Source organism: Oncorhynchus mykiss, chromosome 30 (assembly GCF_057628025.1).
Source record: "Oncorhynchus mykiss isolate SJ-2025 chromosome 30, ASM5762802v1, whole genome shotgun sequence".
Lineage (NCBI taxonomy): Eukaryota > Metazoa > Chordata > Actinopteri > Salmoniformes > Salmonidae > Oncorhynchus > Oncorhynchus mykiss.
In genome coordinates this window covers 34,974,894-34,987,945 of record NC_143051.1, presented here as the reverse complement: position 1 = coordinate 34,987,945, position 13,052 = coordinate 34,974,894, and the positions used below count along the sequence as shown (strand labels likewise).

The 13,052-nt window shown below is 44.8% G+C and overlaps 1 protein-coding gene across 12 annotated transcripts in view; it reads right to left on the bottom strand.

The window, feature by feature from the left end:
- LOC110487604 (microtubule-actin cross-linking factor 1) overlaps positions 1–13,052 on the bottom strand; it is a 253,063-nt gene that overhangs the window by 158,111 nt on the left and 81,900 nt on the right. Inside the window, exon 1 of one of the 12 annotated variants that reach the window (XM_090228129.1) lies at positions 7,210–7,926. The exons of 10 other annotated variants lie outside the window; for them this stretch is intronic. In XM_090228129.1, coding sequence (XP_090084255.1) covers positions 7,210–7,327 — 118 coding nt within the window. In that variant the 5' untranslated portion in view covers positions 7,328–7,926. Of the gene's footprint in view, positions 1–1,132; positions 3,736–7,209; positions 7,927–13,052 lie in introns of those variants that run through there. One more of the 12 variants, XM_090228131.1, reaches the window with a different exon arrangement.

Here is a 13,052-nt window from a genome sequence, read left to right as displayed (position 1 = left end):
GGACCATACAATTTGTATGCTAACTGCAGGAATGTGCACCAGAGCTGTTGCCAGAGAATTTAATGTTCATTTCTCTACCATAAGCCGCCTGACATTTTGGAGAATTGGACAGAACGTCCAACCGGCCTCACAATCGCAGGACCACGTGTAATCACGCCATCTCAGGACCTCCACATCCGGCTTCCAACAGCTACCCGGACAGCTGATGAAACTGTGGGTTTGCACGATGACCACTGGCACTCTGGAGAAGTGTGCTCTTCACACATGAATCCCGGGTTCAACTGTACCGGGCAGATGGCAGACATGACATTGTGTATGGCATCGTGTAGGCAAGTGGTTTTCTGATGTCAACGTTATGAAAAGAGAACCCCAACGGAACCACGGGGCAATGGAAATGGGAGTCATAAGCTACGGACAACGAACACAATTGCATTTTAATCGATGGAAATTTGAATGCACAGAGATACCGTGATGAGATCCTGAGGCCCAATGTCGTGCCACTCATCAGCTGTCATCACCTCATGTTTCAGCATGATAATGTACGGCCCCGTGTTGCAAGGATCAGTGCACAATTCCTGGAAGCTGAACACGTCCCAGTTCTTCCATGGCCTGCATACTCAGACATGTCACCAATTAAGCATGTTTGGGATGCTCTGGATCGACAGCGTGTTCCAGTTCCCGACAATATCCAGCAACTTCACACAGCCATTGACGAGTGGGACAACATTCCACAGGCCACAATCAAGCAACCTGATCATCTCTATGTGAAGGAGGTGTGTCATGCTGGGTGAGGCATAAGGTGGTCACCAGATACTGACTGGTTTTCTGATCCACGCCCCTACCCATTTTCTAAAAGGTATCTGTTACCAACAGATGCACATCTGTATTCCCAGTCATGCGAAATCCATAGATTAGGGCCTAAAGAACATATTTTAATTGACTGATTCCCTTATATGAACTGTTGCGTTTATATTGGTTTTATTCAATGTAGAAAACACAGGACACACACGGTGACATCCTACGCAGAAAAACATTTATTGAGCCTCACTAAATAACACTTAGCTGCTTTACAATGTACAACACATGCATACACTACACATACCGTCTCTCACACACACACACACACACTGACCTGCACAGCACATGATAGAGTGCAGGTGGGCATTGAGGCTGGACTCGTTATGGTAGTCCCGCCACATCCTTCTTTTTACTGTTCTATCCTTCTGTATTTCTCTCCTTCCTCTTTCCTTCACCCGGCTTCTAAAGCCACTTCCTCTTTTCTCTCCCAGTGCACAAGTCCACGTGTGATTCCAAAGTCAGGTGGCACACCAGAGAGAGGCAATGTAAACGAGTCACTATTCCGCAATCCCAGAACCAGAGTAGTCTCTCTCAGAGGAAGTCCACGTGTCTTATTCCAAGCCAGGGAGCACACCAGGGAGAGGCAAAGTACACAAATTGCTATTTCAGTTTCCACAATGTCAAAACAAGAGTATTCCAATGAATTTGATTCTCCCAAAAACACTTATTGCAAGGACCGGTCTCCCCGCGTCTCAGACAAGTAGAGGGACTCATTTCTGGGTTGCCTCTTTCTGCCTGTCCCTCCCTTGTACCCACTCTCTTTCCGCCGGTCTTGCGGTCGCTCCCATTTCTAAACTCCTGGCCAGCCCTCACCGGAGCAGTCACACGTGTGTGTGTCAAAGTCACAGGCTGCCCCCTCCCCTCCAGGAAATAAAGACCGCCCCTCAAACTCCTCCCTCTGGTTCTTCCACTCTCGTCGTCTCACACTCCCTCGGTCACTCCTGTCCCCTGCTACCGCGCTGGCCTGAGGCACGGTCCCTCGTTCACTCTACTCCTGGTGCAGGACAGACACCTTGTGCTCTAAAATGCAGCTGTTGAGCAGTGGCTCTGCAGACAAAGCAGGTTCAGAGCTGCGGTTCTCTCCCTCTCTCAGCCTCTCCCTCCCGCTCTCTTTCAAAGTATCTCAAGGCTGCAGTCCTCTGGTTAAGATGTGTATGCTGTCAAGACGGGGCAACAGCAGGTTGAGGAATCTGTCTGCCGTTCACAGTTGGAAATAAGAGGGGTTTTCCTTCTTCAGTCTTCCAGAGCAAAGGAAGGAAATAGTTGTAGAGAGAGATTGTTTATCAAACTCTGGTTGAGGTAAATAATAAGGAAGTCAAAAAGAGAACGTGCTGAAGTGTCCCTTTATGATGATGTCATCCACTCAAGCAATCAAGCAAGCAGCAGACTCCAGTGTTTAGATTCCAGTCTGTTGCCATGTGAACACACACACTGCTCTCTCTAACAGAAACCAGACACTGCTAGCCCTAGACTGTAACCAACATCATTTACAATCTTTTTCTTTCCTCTTTCTAGGCCTGGGAACAAACATTTGCCACAATCCCAGAAGAAACCCCCTGGCTGTCCATTGTAGAGCCCCCGTTCTGAGCCAATGAGTGTTTTGTGTGTGTTTAAGACCACTCGTCTGATCACAAAATTATCTGCTGAGCTTGTGATGTCATCTGATGAGACAGAGACACAGAGAGAATCTACTTCAGATAATCATAATAATCTGAGTAGCTGCCTTGGTCAGTGAGAAAATGATACAAATATGTTTTGGGTCAGGGCTGTAGTGTGTATGAGGAGGTCTATTGGAGAAATGTCCAGATCAGATTTCTTGACTCCTCTCCAGGCGGGTTCAATGCAGATTGGGCACAACACCAGCTAGCTACAAGTGAACAAGATGCGTCTTGAGCTGAGAGCCACCGTCCCCTGACACCGTACACACCCACGAACAATCACAGAACGGGACAAACACACACTTTAGTCTCGGCAATCTAAATCCCCAGCGTTGACTCATCCTTCATTGTAACCCTACTGATAGCTACTCTGAGGAAAAATGTACTTTCTATGTCTGTGTTATGTGGTTGTCCCACCTAGCTATCGAAGATGAATGCACTAACTATAAGTCGCTCTGGATCAGTGTCTGCTAAATGACTCAAATGTCAAAATGTAGCCCCCTTTCCTATGACTAAGCATTCCCCTGATGCAACAGCATTGTCAGCTAGCCTATTCCTACACCCCTTCAAATCTGTCGATGTTGCATAGAGCGTCTCAAAACCTTTCACAACGCTAGCCCCTACAATAATTGTCATGTTTCAATTTTTAAAAAGCTGGAACAAAATCAATAGTAGAACTGAAACGGAGAGTCAGCAAAAACAGCTGCAACAACCTCGCTTCGTAGAACAACAGCGCGACGGCATATGAACATGTGACCGGAACATTGACATTATCACTGGGAGTCTGACAGTCAAGGGTGACATCACAGTCTGTAGTTTCTTATGGAAATACTAAAGACCAGGTAAAAACCTATAGTTTAGCATACAAAAGAGCTGGCACAACAACAACGCCTAGACGGCCCCAAACAAAAGCAGTGACGCACACACACACACACACACTCGTGACACACAACGACAACACGCTCCGCCGGAAGAGTCCACACACACACACTCCTCTCCTCCTGTCGATGATGCGTCACTCAAGTAACCGTGTTTCTCTCCCCCTAGAGTGACCTCTTCACTCTCTCCACATATCCAATCCTCATCTTCCTCTGTCTTTTTTGTCCTTTGCCTTTCCCTCTGCTCACTCCATCCTTGTTTTCAAGAGGACTCTCTCCTCGGTTTTTAGAGCCAGAGCGCTGTTCAGCCGCTCCGTTTCTCCCCCGGCCCTCCAAACTATAAATACCAGGCAGAGCTTACGCTCTTAATACCACGCAGTATGCTTATCCCTCGCTCCCTCCCTCTCTTGTCATCGCGTCTAATCTCTCCTCTTCTGTCCGCTTCTCTCCTCAGTCTCATTCAATTAAACAGAGGAAGTCCCTGCTCCACCAAGTCTTCTCCTCCTGTTGTCAAATCTGATTTTTTCCATTTCACTTTCTCTGTCGTTAAAATGTCAGAGTTCATCACTCTCCTTCTCCGTCAGCAGTGGCACATCTCCCTCCCTCTCCCATCAATCCCCCTACATCCTCTTTGTTATGAACGTATAAACCAAATAAAAATAGGAAATTAACTCCTATAGCAAATCTAAATCAACCAGACCAACATTTGAAGCGATATTCCCCAAAATATCCAGCTGCAATATTCACAAATATCCAAACCACTCCTGTATCGGGTAACAGGTTTTGAAAGAAAGTGCTGATATTCCGCTCCTGGCTGCTACGTAATCCCATCCCAGTTACCAGGGCCCCCCGGCAGCCCTCTGGACGAGCAGTCATCAGATTAGCACATATTGAATTTGGGCTCCTTGTGACTTATGAGGACTTATGAGAATATTGGGCAGTGTTAACCTTATTATGAGGAGATGCTGTGTATCTACGTACGGGATACGCTGCACTATAGGGACGCAGGTTGTTTGGGGTTATAAGGTTGTGTTGTAGGTTGTTTGGGGTTATGAGGTTGTGTTGTAGGTTGTTTGGGTTCATAAGGACTGTTATGTCTGCTGTTGAACTAAAACTATGTCCTTGTCAATGCCCCTTTTCACAGTTAGGAGGTTATACAGTGGGGCAAAAAAGTATTTAGTCAGCCACAAAAAGATGAGAGGCCTGTAATGTTCATCATAGGTACACTTCAACTTTGACAGACAAAATGAGAAACAAAATCCAGAAAATCACATTGTAGGATTTTTAATGAATTTATTAGCAAATTATGGTGGAAAATAAGTATTTGGTCACCTACAAACAAGCAATATTTCTGGCTCTCACAGACCTGTAACTTCTTCTTTAAGAGGTCCTCCACTCGTTACCTGTATTAATGGCACCTGTTTGAACTTGTCATCAGTATAAAAGACACCTGTCCACAACCTCAAACAGTCACACTCCAAACTCCACTATGGCCAAGACCAAAGAATACTTCAGGATTTTGGCAATGAAGCCCTTCATCTACTTCCCCAGAGTCAGATGAACTTCCTTTAGACATAAAAGTGGTATCCACAAGTTCAGCCGACTCATGAGGGAGAGACATTAGAAAATATATTCAAGGTATGTGGGGTTTTTGGTAACAGAATTACAAGGCAATGGGTTTTTTTACACTTACAGAAGATAAAACATTTTTCCAAAATGAAATATGTGATATTAGTTGGCATGGTTCTATACGTCAACATTATTGTGTTTTAATGCATTTCTGATACCTTAAGACTTATTCTGGTTTTGCAAGACCCCTTTTTCCATCTGTTTATCCAGATATATAATATTTAAGATGGAAAATGGTTTAAAAACGCCTTAATTAAAAAAAATAAAAATAAAAAACCCTTTGCTTTCATTTGACACCCAATTTGATATGCTCCTACTGTATGAGCTTCACATATTGGTGCTCATGGGCCCTTTTACATGGAATAGCCCCTATACATACACACTCATGCAAGAGCACAAACACACAGCTCCCCACCCTGCCCATCACTCTGCTGTGCCACGTCTTGCTTGCTGCTGCGGCTAAAAATAAAGCCAGTGCGCCAGCGTCACAAACACACAGCTCTGTATCAGTCGGTACCGCACTTTAGCGAGCCTAAACACGCAAGCCTGCATCACACGCACACACAGTACCACCCACACATAGCCCCAAGAAATGACACACAGCACAGCTTTCCTATCCAGTCCCTTCAGATAGATGGTGATAGTAGGTCCCTGTATAAATAGGAAGTGGCAGTAGGAAAAGGTCACTCTTTCCAAGGCTTCCCTGTAGATCACAGAGGTGGGCAATACCTCTCTGTTCCTCCTATCATCCCAGACAGTCCTGTCACACTAGATATTATACTCCTGTGACTGAAGGATATCAATTAAATCCTCCAAACAATTAGCAGAACGTCCTTGCCAGGGGCCACGGTGGTCCTTTATGGCTAATGATTAACCTCATCAGGATCGGACCTTTTTTTTTTCCATTTTCGCCTAAAAATGACATACCCAAATATAACTGCCTGTAACTCAGGCCCTGAAGCAAGGATATGCATATTAGTGGAACCATATGAAAGGAAACCATTTGAAGTTTGTGGAAATGTGAAAGGAATGTAGAAGAATATAAACAATAAATCTGGTAAAAGATGATACAAATAAAAAAAAAATTTAAAAACGTTATTTTGTATTTTTTTGTACCATCATCTTTGAAATGCAAGACAAAAGGCCATCATGTATAATTCCAGCCCAGCTGCAATTTTGGCCACTAGATGGCCACTCGATTTTGGCCACTAGGGGGCAGCAGTGTATGTGCAAAGTTTTAGACTGATCCAATGAACCATTGCATTTCTGTTCAAAATGTTGTATCAAGACTGCCCAAATGGGCCTAACTGGTTTATTAAGTGGCCTATTCTAGCATTAGCCACTATCAAAGTCACTTATCATTGGGATTATAGATAGTTGGACACAGACCAAATGTGATGTATTCCATATCTTGTATTAGGCTTTACATTAAAAAGGATGTATGCCTCTTACAGGACTGCAACGGTACAACAACATATGTGTCATGGTGTTTACCCTCAGCATAAAATCAGCCACATGACGGGACTGAGTTGCTTGTCACCAAACTTTCTGTTCACTGCGTTAGGTGACACGATATTACAAAAAGCCGACTTAAAAACAGCCATTAAGAGACTTAACTGGCCAACTCATACAGTCCGCGACAAACGAGAACGTCCACTCCCAAGAAATTGATTTGAATCAATGGCACATGACAGGTAGCAGCCACGCTGTGAAAAAGGCCAAATAAGGAGAACTGTGCCAGAATGACTCACACCGGTAGAGATCCAATCAGACAAACACTGTCTCAGTTTAAAAAGAGAATACACAACTAAATTAAGACTAGTTAGCAGATAAAACATTTGCTCTCTGAAAAGTAACACGTTTCCCAAACTGAAATCTAACAGAAAGAAGCGACATACTGTCATCTACATTAAAACCCCCAAAACATTGACTTAAATGCTGATCATCCCCTCCTTCCAATACCAACCAGCAACACAGCAGTGAACAAGATATCATGCGAACACAAGACACGCTAACAAGAGACACCAAAAAGGGAGAAGTCTAAAGAGGAAGTAGGAAGCCAGGAGTGTCACTCCGAACACCCTCCCTCTCCTTATCTGAGGAGGATAAAGAGGCAGCAGCGACAGAAGGAGATGAGGAGCATCTCCCCCCCCCCCAGCCTTATGTGCTTTAAGGAGTATACACACCTGGTGTAAAACGAGGGGTACGCCGTCGGCGGTAGAACCACACCCCGGCCGCAGTGAAGAAGTGAGCAGCCACCACCAGGATGGGCGTGACGACCACCGGGTCCATGAGCAGGTCCATTGCTAAAGCCACTTATGTGCTAACTGACCCAGAGTCAGTTTGTTCTTCAAAGAGTTCAACGAGAGAGTGACCACTTCCAGTGTCCAATACCAATCTCAGGTCTGTCCTAAAACGGGCAGCAACAAGCTACCGGGAAGAGTTTTGAAGTTTCTGCCTCAGCCTGTTAGTTAGAAGCATCGTCTCGTTTCTCTCCTTCCTGTTCTCTTTTTTTGCTGTGGATAATAGTCGGCTGTTGGATAACCTTTTTCCTCCTGAACACGTAGCCTCAATGCTGAGAGACTAATAATCTTTGCCAAGTTCTTCTCTCCATTGGAGCTCCCGCCCTCTTCTCCTCAACCCGCTCTTTTTCGCGAGCCCCCCTCTCACACTCGTACACTGAATTCCTTTCCCCTGAAACAAGCGCCCGGCTTTAAGCCGTTGCTCCGACCACACAGTATAACAAAAAAGTTAGTAGACAGAATAAAAGCGATGTTGGGGTTCAATCGCTCGCTAGGGAGGAAACCACATGGGAGATTGTCTTTCCTGTCTGCGTGTGTCAGCGTGAGTGAGGGTGATTCAGGTCGCGTGTCAGGGTGGCATTTGCGTGAGAGCGTGTTGCCGTCTCGGAGTGTTTATCTCTGTTGCTATGGTGAACCAATGTCACTCGTACCGAAATGTATTAATGGCTATCTCAGAGGTTGTGGGTGGGTTGACCACATATGTGTGTGTGTGTGTGTGTGTGTGTGTGTGTGAGAGAGTGTGTGTGTGAAATTGCAGTCTAAAAGAGTGTGAGAAATCACAACATGAGGGTTGCTAACTACAAGGGTAACTATGCTGTACTGTGTGTGTGTGTGTGTGTGTGTGTGTGTGTGTGTGTGTGTGTGTGTTCATGAAGTCACGATATGCGAGACATACTGTCTCAGTGAGTCAGCATGGCAGGGGGACAGGGGGTAGAATAGATAGAATGGCAGCAGGTCCTCGAGTTACTCACGCTTCACAGAGAACCGTGTGTGTGTGTGTGTGTGTGTGTGTGTGTGTGTGTGTGTGTGTGTGTGTGTGTGTCTCATGTACACTATGTAAGTGCATGTATTGCATTTGTAAATGTTCTCCTGCATGCCAACACTAATGTTAGAGGCAACAACCTCTAACTGAATTGCTGTCCAAAATAGGACCGAGCAAAATATAAAAACAGAAAAAAGGTCATAAAATCCCATTTAGAATCAGATGAAGATGAATTGTGTAACACAGTGTGATAAGACCTATATAGAGTAAAAGTGGGCAGAACATCACAGTCACCAGTATTTTGGAGAGACATCTTGATACCCAGTTGTTCAGCTTGTGGTTTCCACTATGACTGTCACATGCCAGTCTGCTCTGGGAACTTCCCGTGTTTAATTACCCACCGTCCTCTCACATCAGAATCCGAGAAACACCATATCTAAATGCCAACCGCCACTACGCGTCAAAACCAAAACCCTGAGATGAAAACTGTAATACAGAGAGAGACGAACAGAGAAAGACCTAATAAGGGTAACGTGTCAATGTTTGAGTAACAGCCACAAATCTGAGGTCAGGAGTGTGGAGCCACCGCTGTGATAGAAGAGGCCGGTGCGTGTTGGTGCAAACAGTGGCACAACAGTCAAACACAAGATCTGTCACACTAGTTGAATAGCCACACAGAACACAGTCAAAAATATGCTTCATACCACATCTTACAATAGTTGACTAAACGGTAGACCTACACCGCAATCAGACATTCACTGATCTGAACTTCATCACTAATAACCCCAGCAACATTTATTCAGAAGTCTCAGAATATCGGAATTTTAATTTATAGAGCCGACGAAAGACAATCGAAATAAACAGATCTGTGTAAACCCAACTAAACTTGGACATCTGCCTTTTCTAGACGTGTGTAGTGTGTGTGTGTGTGTGTGTGTGTGTGTGTGTGTGTGTGTGTGTGTGAGAAAAGCCAAAAAAGGTACACGCATACAGGAGCAATGTAAACACACGTAGAAGACTGATGTGTGTGATGCAATTACCTCAGCTAACCTCTCTGGGCTTGATTGTCTGTAAGTGCAAGACCGTATCCACTATCAACTGTTTACACTGCCAGACTATCTAAGTGAATAGTTCGACAGCCAAGTTGATGAGTCTGCGAGAACTAAGTGTGTCCCTGACCTTACTGAAATATCAAACAGAATAATCAACACATGAACAGAAAATATAATATGCAAGAGGTCAGAAGCGCATGCCAAAACGTACACACACACGACAGTGAATGAGCGGATCATTGTGTGCCAAACACTGTCTGCCATGAAGTCAGGGCCTCAAACAGGGTCTGTTTCAAAGCCCCTCCACCAGAAAAGGAAATGTTCAATGCTGTGTGTGTGTACATATATGAGTGAGTGAGTGAGTGAGTGAGAGAGCGAGACACACACACAGATGGGGAGATGGAAAGAGAAACGGGGCAGAAAGAAAGGAGGAAACAGAAAGATGGGGAAGAGATAGATGATGTTGATAGAGAGAAGGAGATCGAGGAGCTGGAGAGGGGTCAGAGAGAAAGAGACACGAGGGTGTCATTGCACAGCTCTGTGCGCTAATGGCTGTTTGTGTTGGGTTGTGAATGACCCATTTCATACAGAAAACATAATTCTCCTCCCACACACACCGTTCATTGTGACCACTGACCAGTGTCATGACGGTCCCTGCTGTTCACACTTCCATTTCCAACATTATCAGTCCATATTTTACTTCTTCAATCAATAGCCGTGTTCCACTACTCATACCAACTGCACTAACTGTACTATTTGTGAGGTGAATTGAGTATATAGTATGCTTATTGGTCATAGTATGGATATAGTTAGTATGCCAAAAGTTCCCGGATGTCGCACTAAATTCGCCAAAATATGAAGTATACACGCAGAGGACACTTTTTCCCTACTTTAGGGCCCATAATGCAATTCTTCAGGAAATGTACGTGGCTTCACATCGTTTCCAGATTTGAAGAAAATGGATGAAAATATGCAGCCGAAGTACAAGGAGAGTGGATACAAATGCATTGCTTTATCTAATTACGACAAATGTTTAAAAAATGTTGAGCTGTATATAATGTAATGTAATAAAGTAATGACTTTTCAAATAAGTTACCTTACACCTTATATTGGCTGACAATTTGTTAGCTACGCTGTCCTTACGAACCCCATAGCATATCATTACAGCAGTATGTACCGGTATGTTGTTAGCTAGCTACCTAACGTTAGTTGGCTACGGCTACATCAAACTTGCCAGTATATTAACTGTAGGCTAACTAACTACCCAACGTTTATTGACTTGAACATTTCCCGTCATAACTTAACTAAATTGTATAGTCCTTGTGTGTTCTCAATGGACATTCGGGTGCTTCCGTAAATTTGCTCTGGCTACCTCCACCGATTTCAGAACACTCGTCTGAGTGTACCAGAGGCCAGAATAATGAATTTACGAGCGCTCAACACCTGTTGAATTGGCTGGTGTCAGTAAACGTCGGGGGGGGGGGAAGCGTAATTAAATTACAATCAGTTACAATCACCAACGCTCTGGATAACTTGAAAACTGCTTAACCAGCTCTGCTAGGGCAGGTGAAATGGTCAGAGTGGTCTCATTTGTGTCTGGAAGTAGCTAGCAAGCTAGCCAATGTTAGCTTGGGTGCTTGAATGCCATTGTAAGGCCAGAACGCTCAAAATCAACCCTACTCCTGGGCCGAGCTTGGACGATCTGAGAGCGAAACGCTCTGAATTTACAAACAGACAATCTGACAATGCTCTGAATTTACGAGCTCACTCTGGCACTCCAGATTGAATTTAAGAACACACCCAAAGTCATAAAATGTCAAACTAGTCATTTGTTACGCTAACTAGCTAGCAAGAGGTTGCATAGCAACAGCATCAACTTCCGGTAGACAGATGAAGAGCTTGTACGCTCAACTGAAAGGATGCTGTTCCTTTACAGTATGCTAAAATGAACTAATAGTATATAGTATGTAGTATATACTCATTAAGTATGTAGTATACAGTATGGGTATTAGAACATGGCTATGGTCTTCCTTTCCATTCTTTTACACCCCCCCCTATCTACCCTTCAGTTGCTTGAGTCCGCAGCATCCTATAGGATAGGGAGTCCACCAACTAGATCACCCTGTGACATACAAGACCACACACACCGTGCCTAGTTAAGTAAAAGGTTAAATAATAACAAATAAAACACCATTAACTGAAACATGCCCCTCGCCCACACAGACGCACATGGGGAGTGGGGACAGACTGTGCTCGCATGAACACTGTATGCACACACTCACACACAACATTACATTAAGCGCTGCAGCAAAAATCAATTACAATACATATGATCTATTAAAACCATGAGGTTTGGAGAGACTTCCCCATACTCCATTTTTTCCCCCCATACTTCCTTGTCATCTTAAAATAGCCCACGGGAAACATGAGAATGACAGCAGCATGAGGAAGAGGTGAATGAGAGGGGAGGAAGACAGACAGCAACAACAGGGCCATGACTCAACTGGCTTTGGCATGTCTTGTCAGAAGCAAAACCAAGTCGCTCTTTCTCTGTCCCTCTGTCTGTCCCTCTGTCTGTCCCTCTGTCTGTCCCTCTGTCTGTCCCTCTGTCTGTCCCTCTGTCTGTCCCTCTGTCTGTCCCTCTGTCTGTCCGTCTTTTCGCTCTTCCATTCCTTCGGTTCATTCTCTGCTCACCACACCCATCCTCTATCTTCTCCTAGTTTCGTCCTCTGCTTTTTCCCTTGTGCCATAGATGCGGATCAAGCTAGCCCCTGAAATACAAGTCTTCAAATACAGTAGGCTAATAGCAATAGAATAGACACACACGGGCAAACCTAAGCAATATGGTACTAAATGTACTACAGGGACACATTGGTCATGTTCCATTCCGTTGGTCCACGAACCGGAAGGTCGCTGGTTCAAACCCCAGAGCCGGCAAGGTAGAAAAATATGCCGTTTTAACCTCCAACAACAACTGCTCTCTGGGTGTGGATGTGGATTATGGAAGCCCCACGCACCTCTGATTCAGAGGGTTGGGTTAAATACACAAGACACATTTAGATTGAATGCATTCAGTTGAGCAACTGACTAAGTATCCCCTTTCCTACTTCTTAGAATACATGATATTGTAGTAGTGTCCGGTCCAGTCACCAGCTGTGTGGCCCTGACCCCTCATCACTGGGCGCCCCTGCAGTGCCGCAGCGGCCCGGTGACCACTCGACACCTTCATTGCTGCCATGAGCACACAAACACTTCCTGAAGAGGAAACTGCGCCAGCCAGGGTATTTCCCAACTCTATTCAATACGCCAGCTTGCAAGTTTAGAAAAATGTATTTTTTTTTTTTTAAATTAAAAAGTGGGAGAACAGGATCTGAGGAGGGGGGGGCAGAGAGTTTGATACAACAGGGGTTAACAGAGTTCGGTTGAATACCACTGGTCTTCAAAATTGCAACAATGTATCTGAGTATAGTTACATGGTAGTACAGTAGGACAGTGTATTGTAAATGTTCAGCCTGCGGCATAGTAGAACGCAGGATGCTTCAGACACTGGAGGGAACTAGGGCCAATTTGCACAAAGCAAACAGCCTCAATTTCTCTCCAGGTTCATCCAGGACACGAGGCCCCTGTAGTAACACATTCTACAGTTAGGGGGCAACATGGTTCCATCCATGTATACAGGCCTAGACCCACAG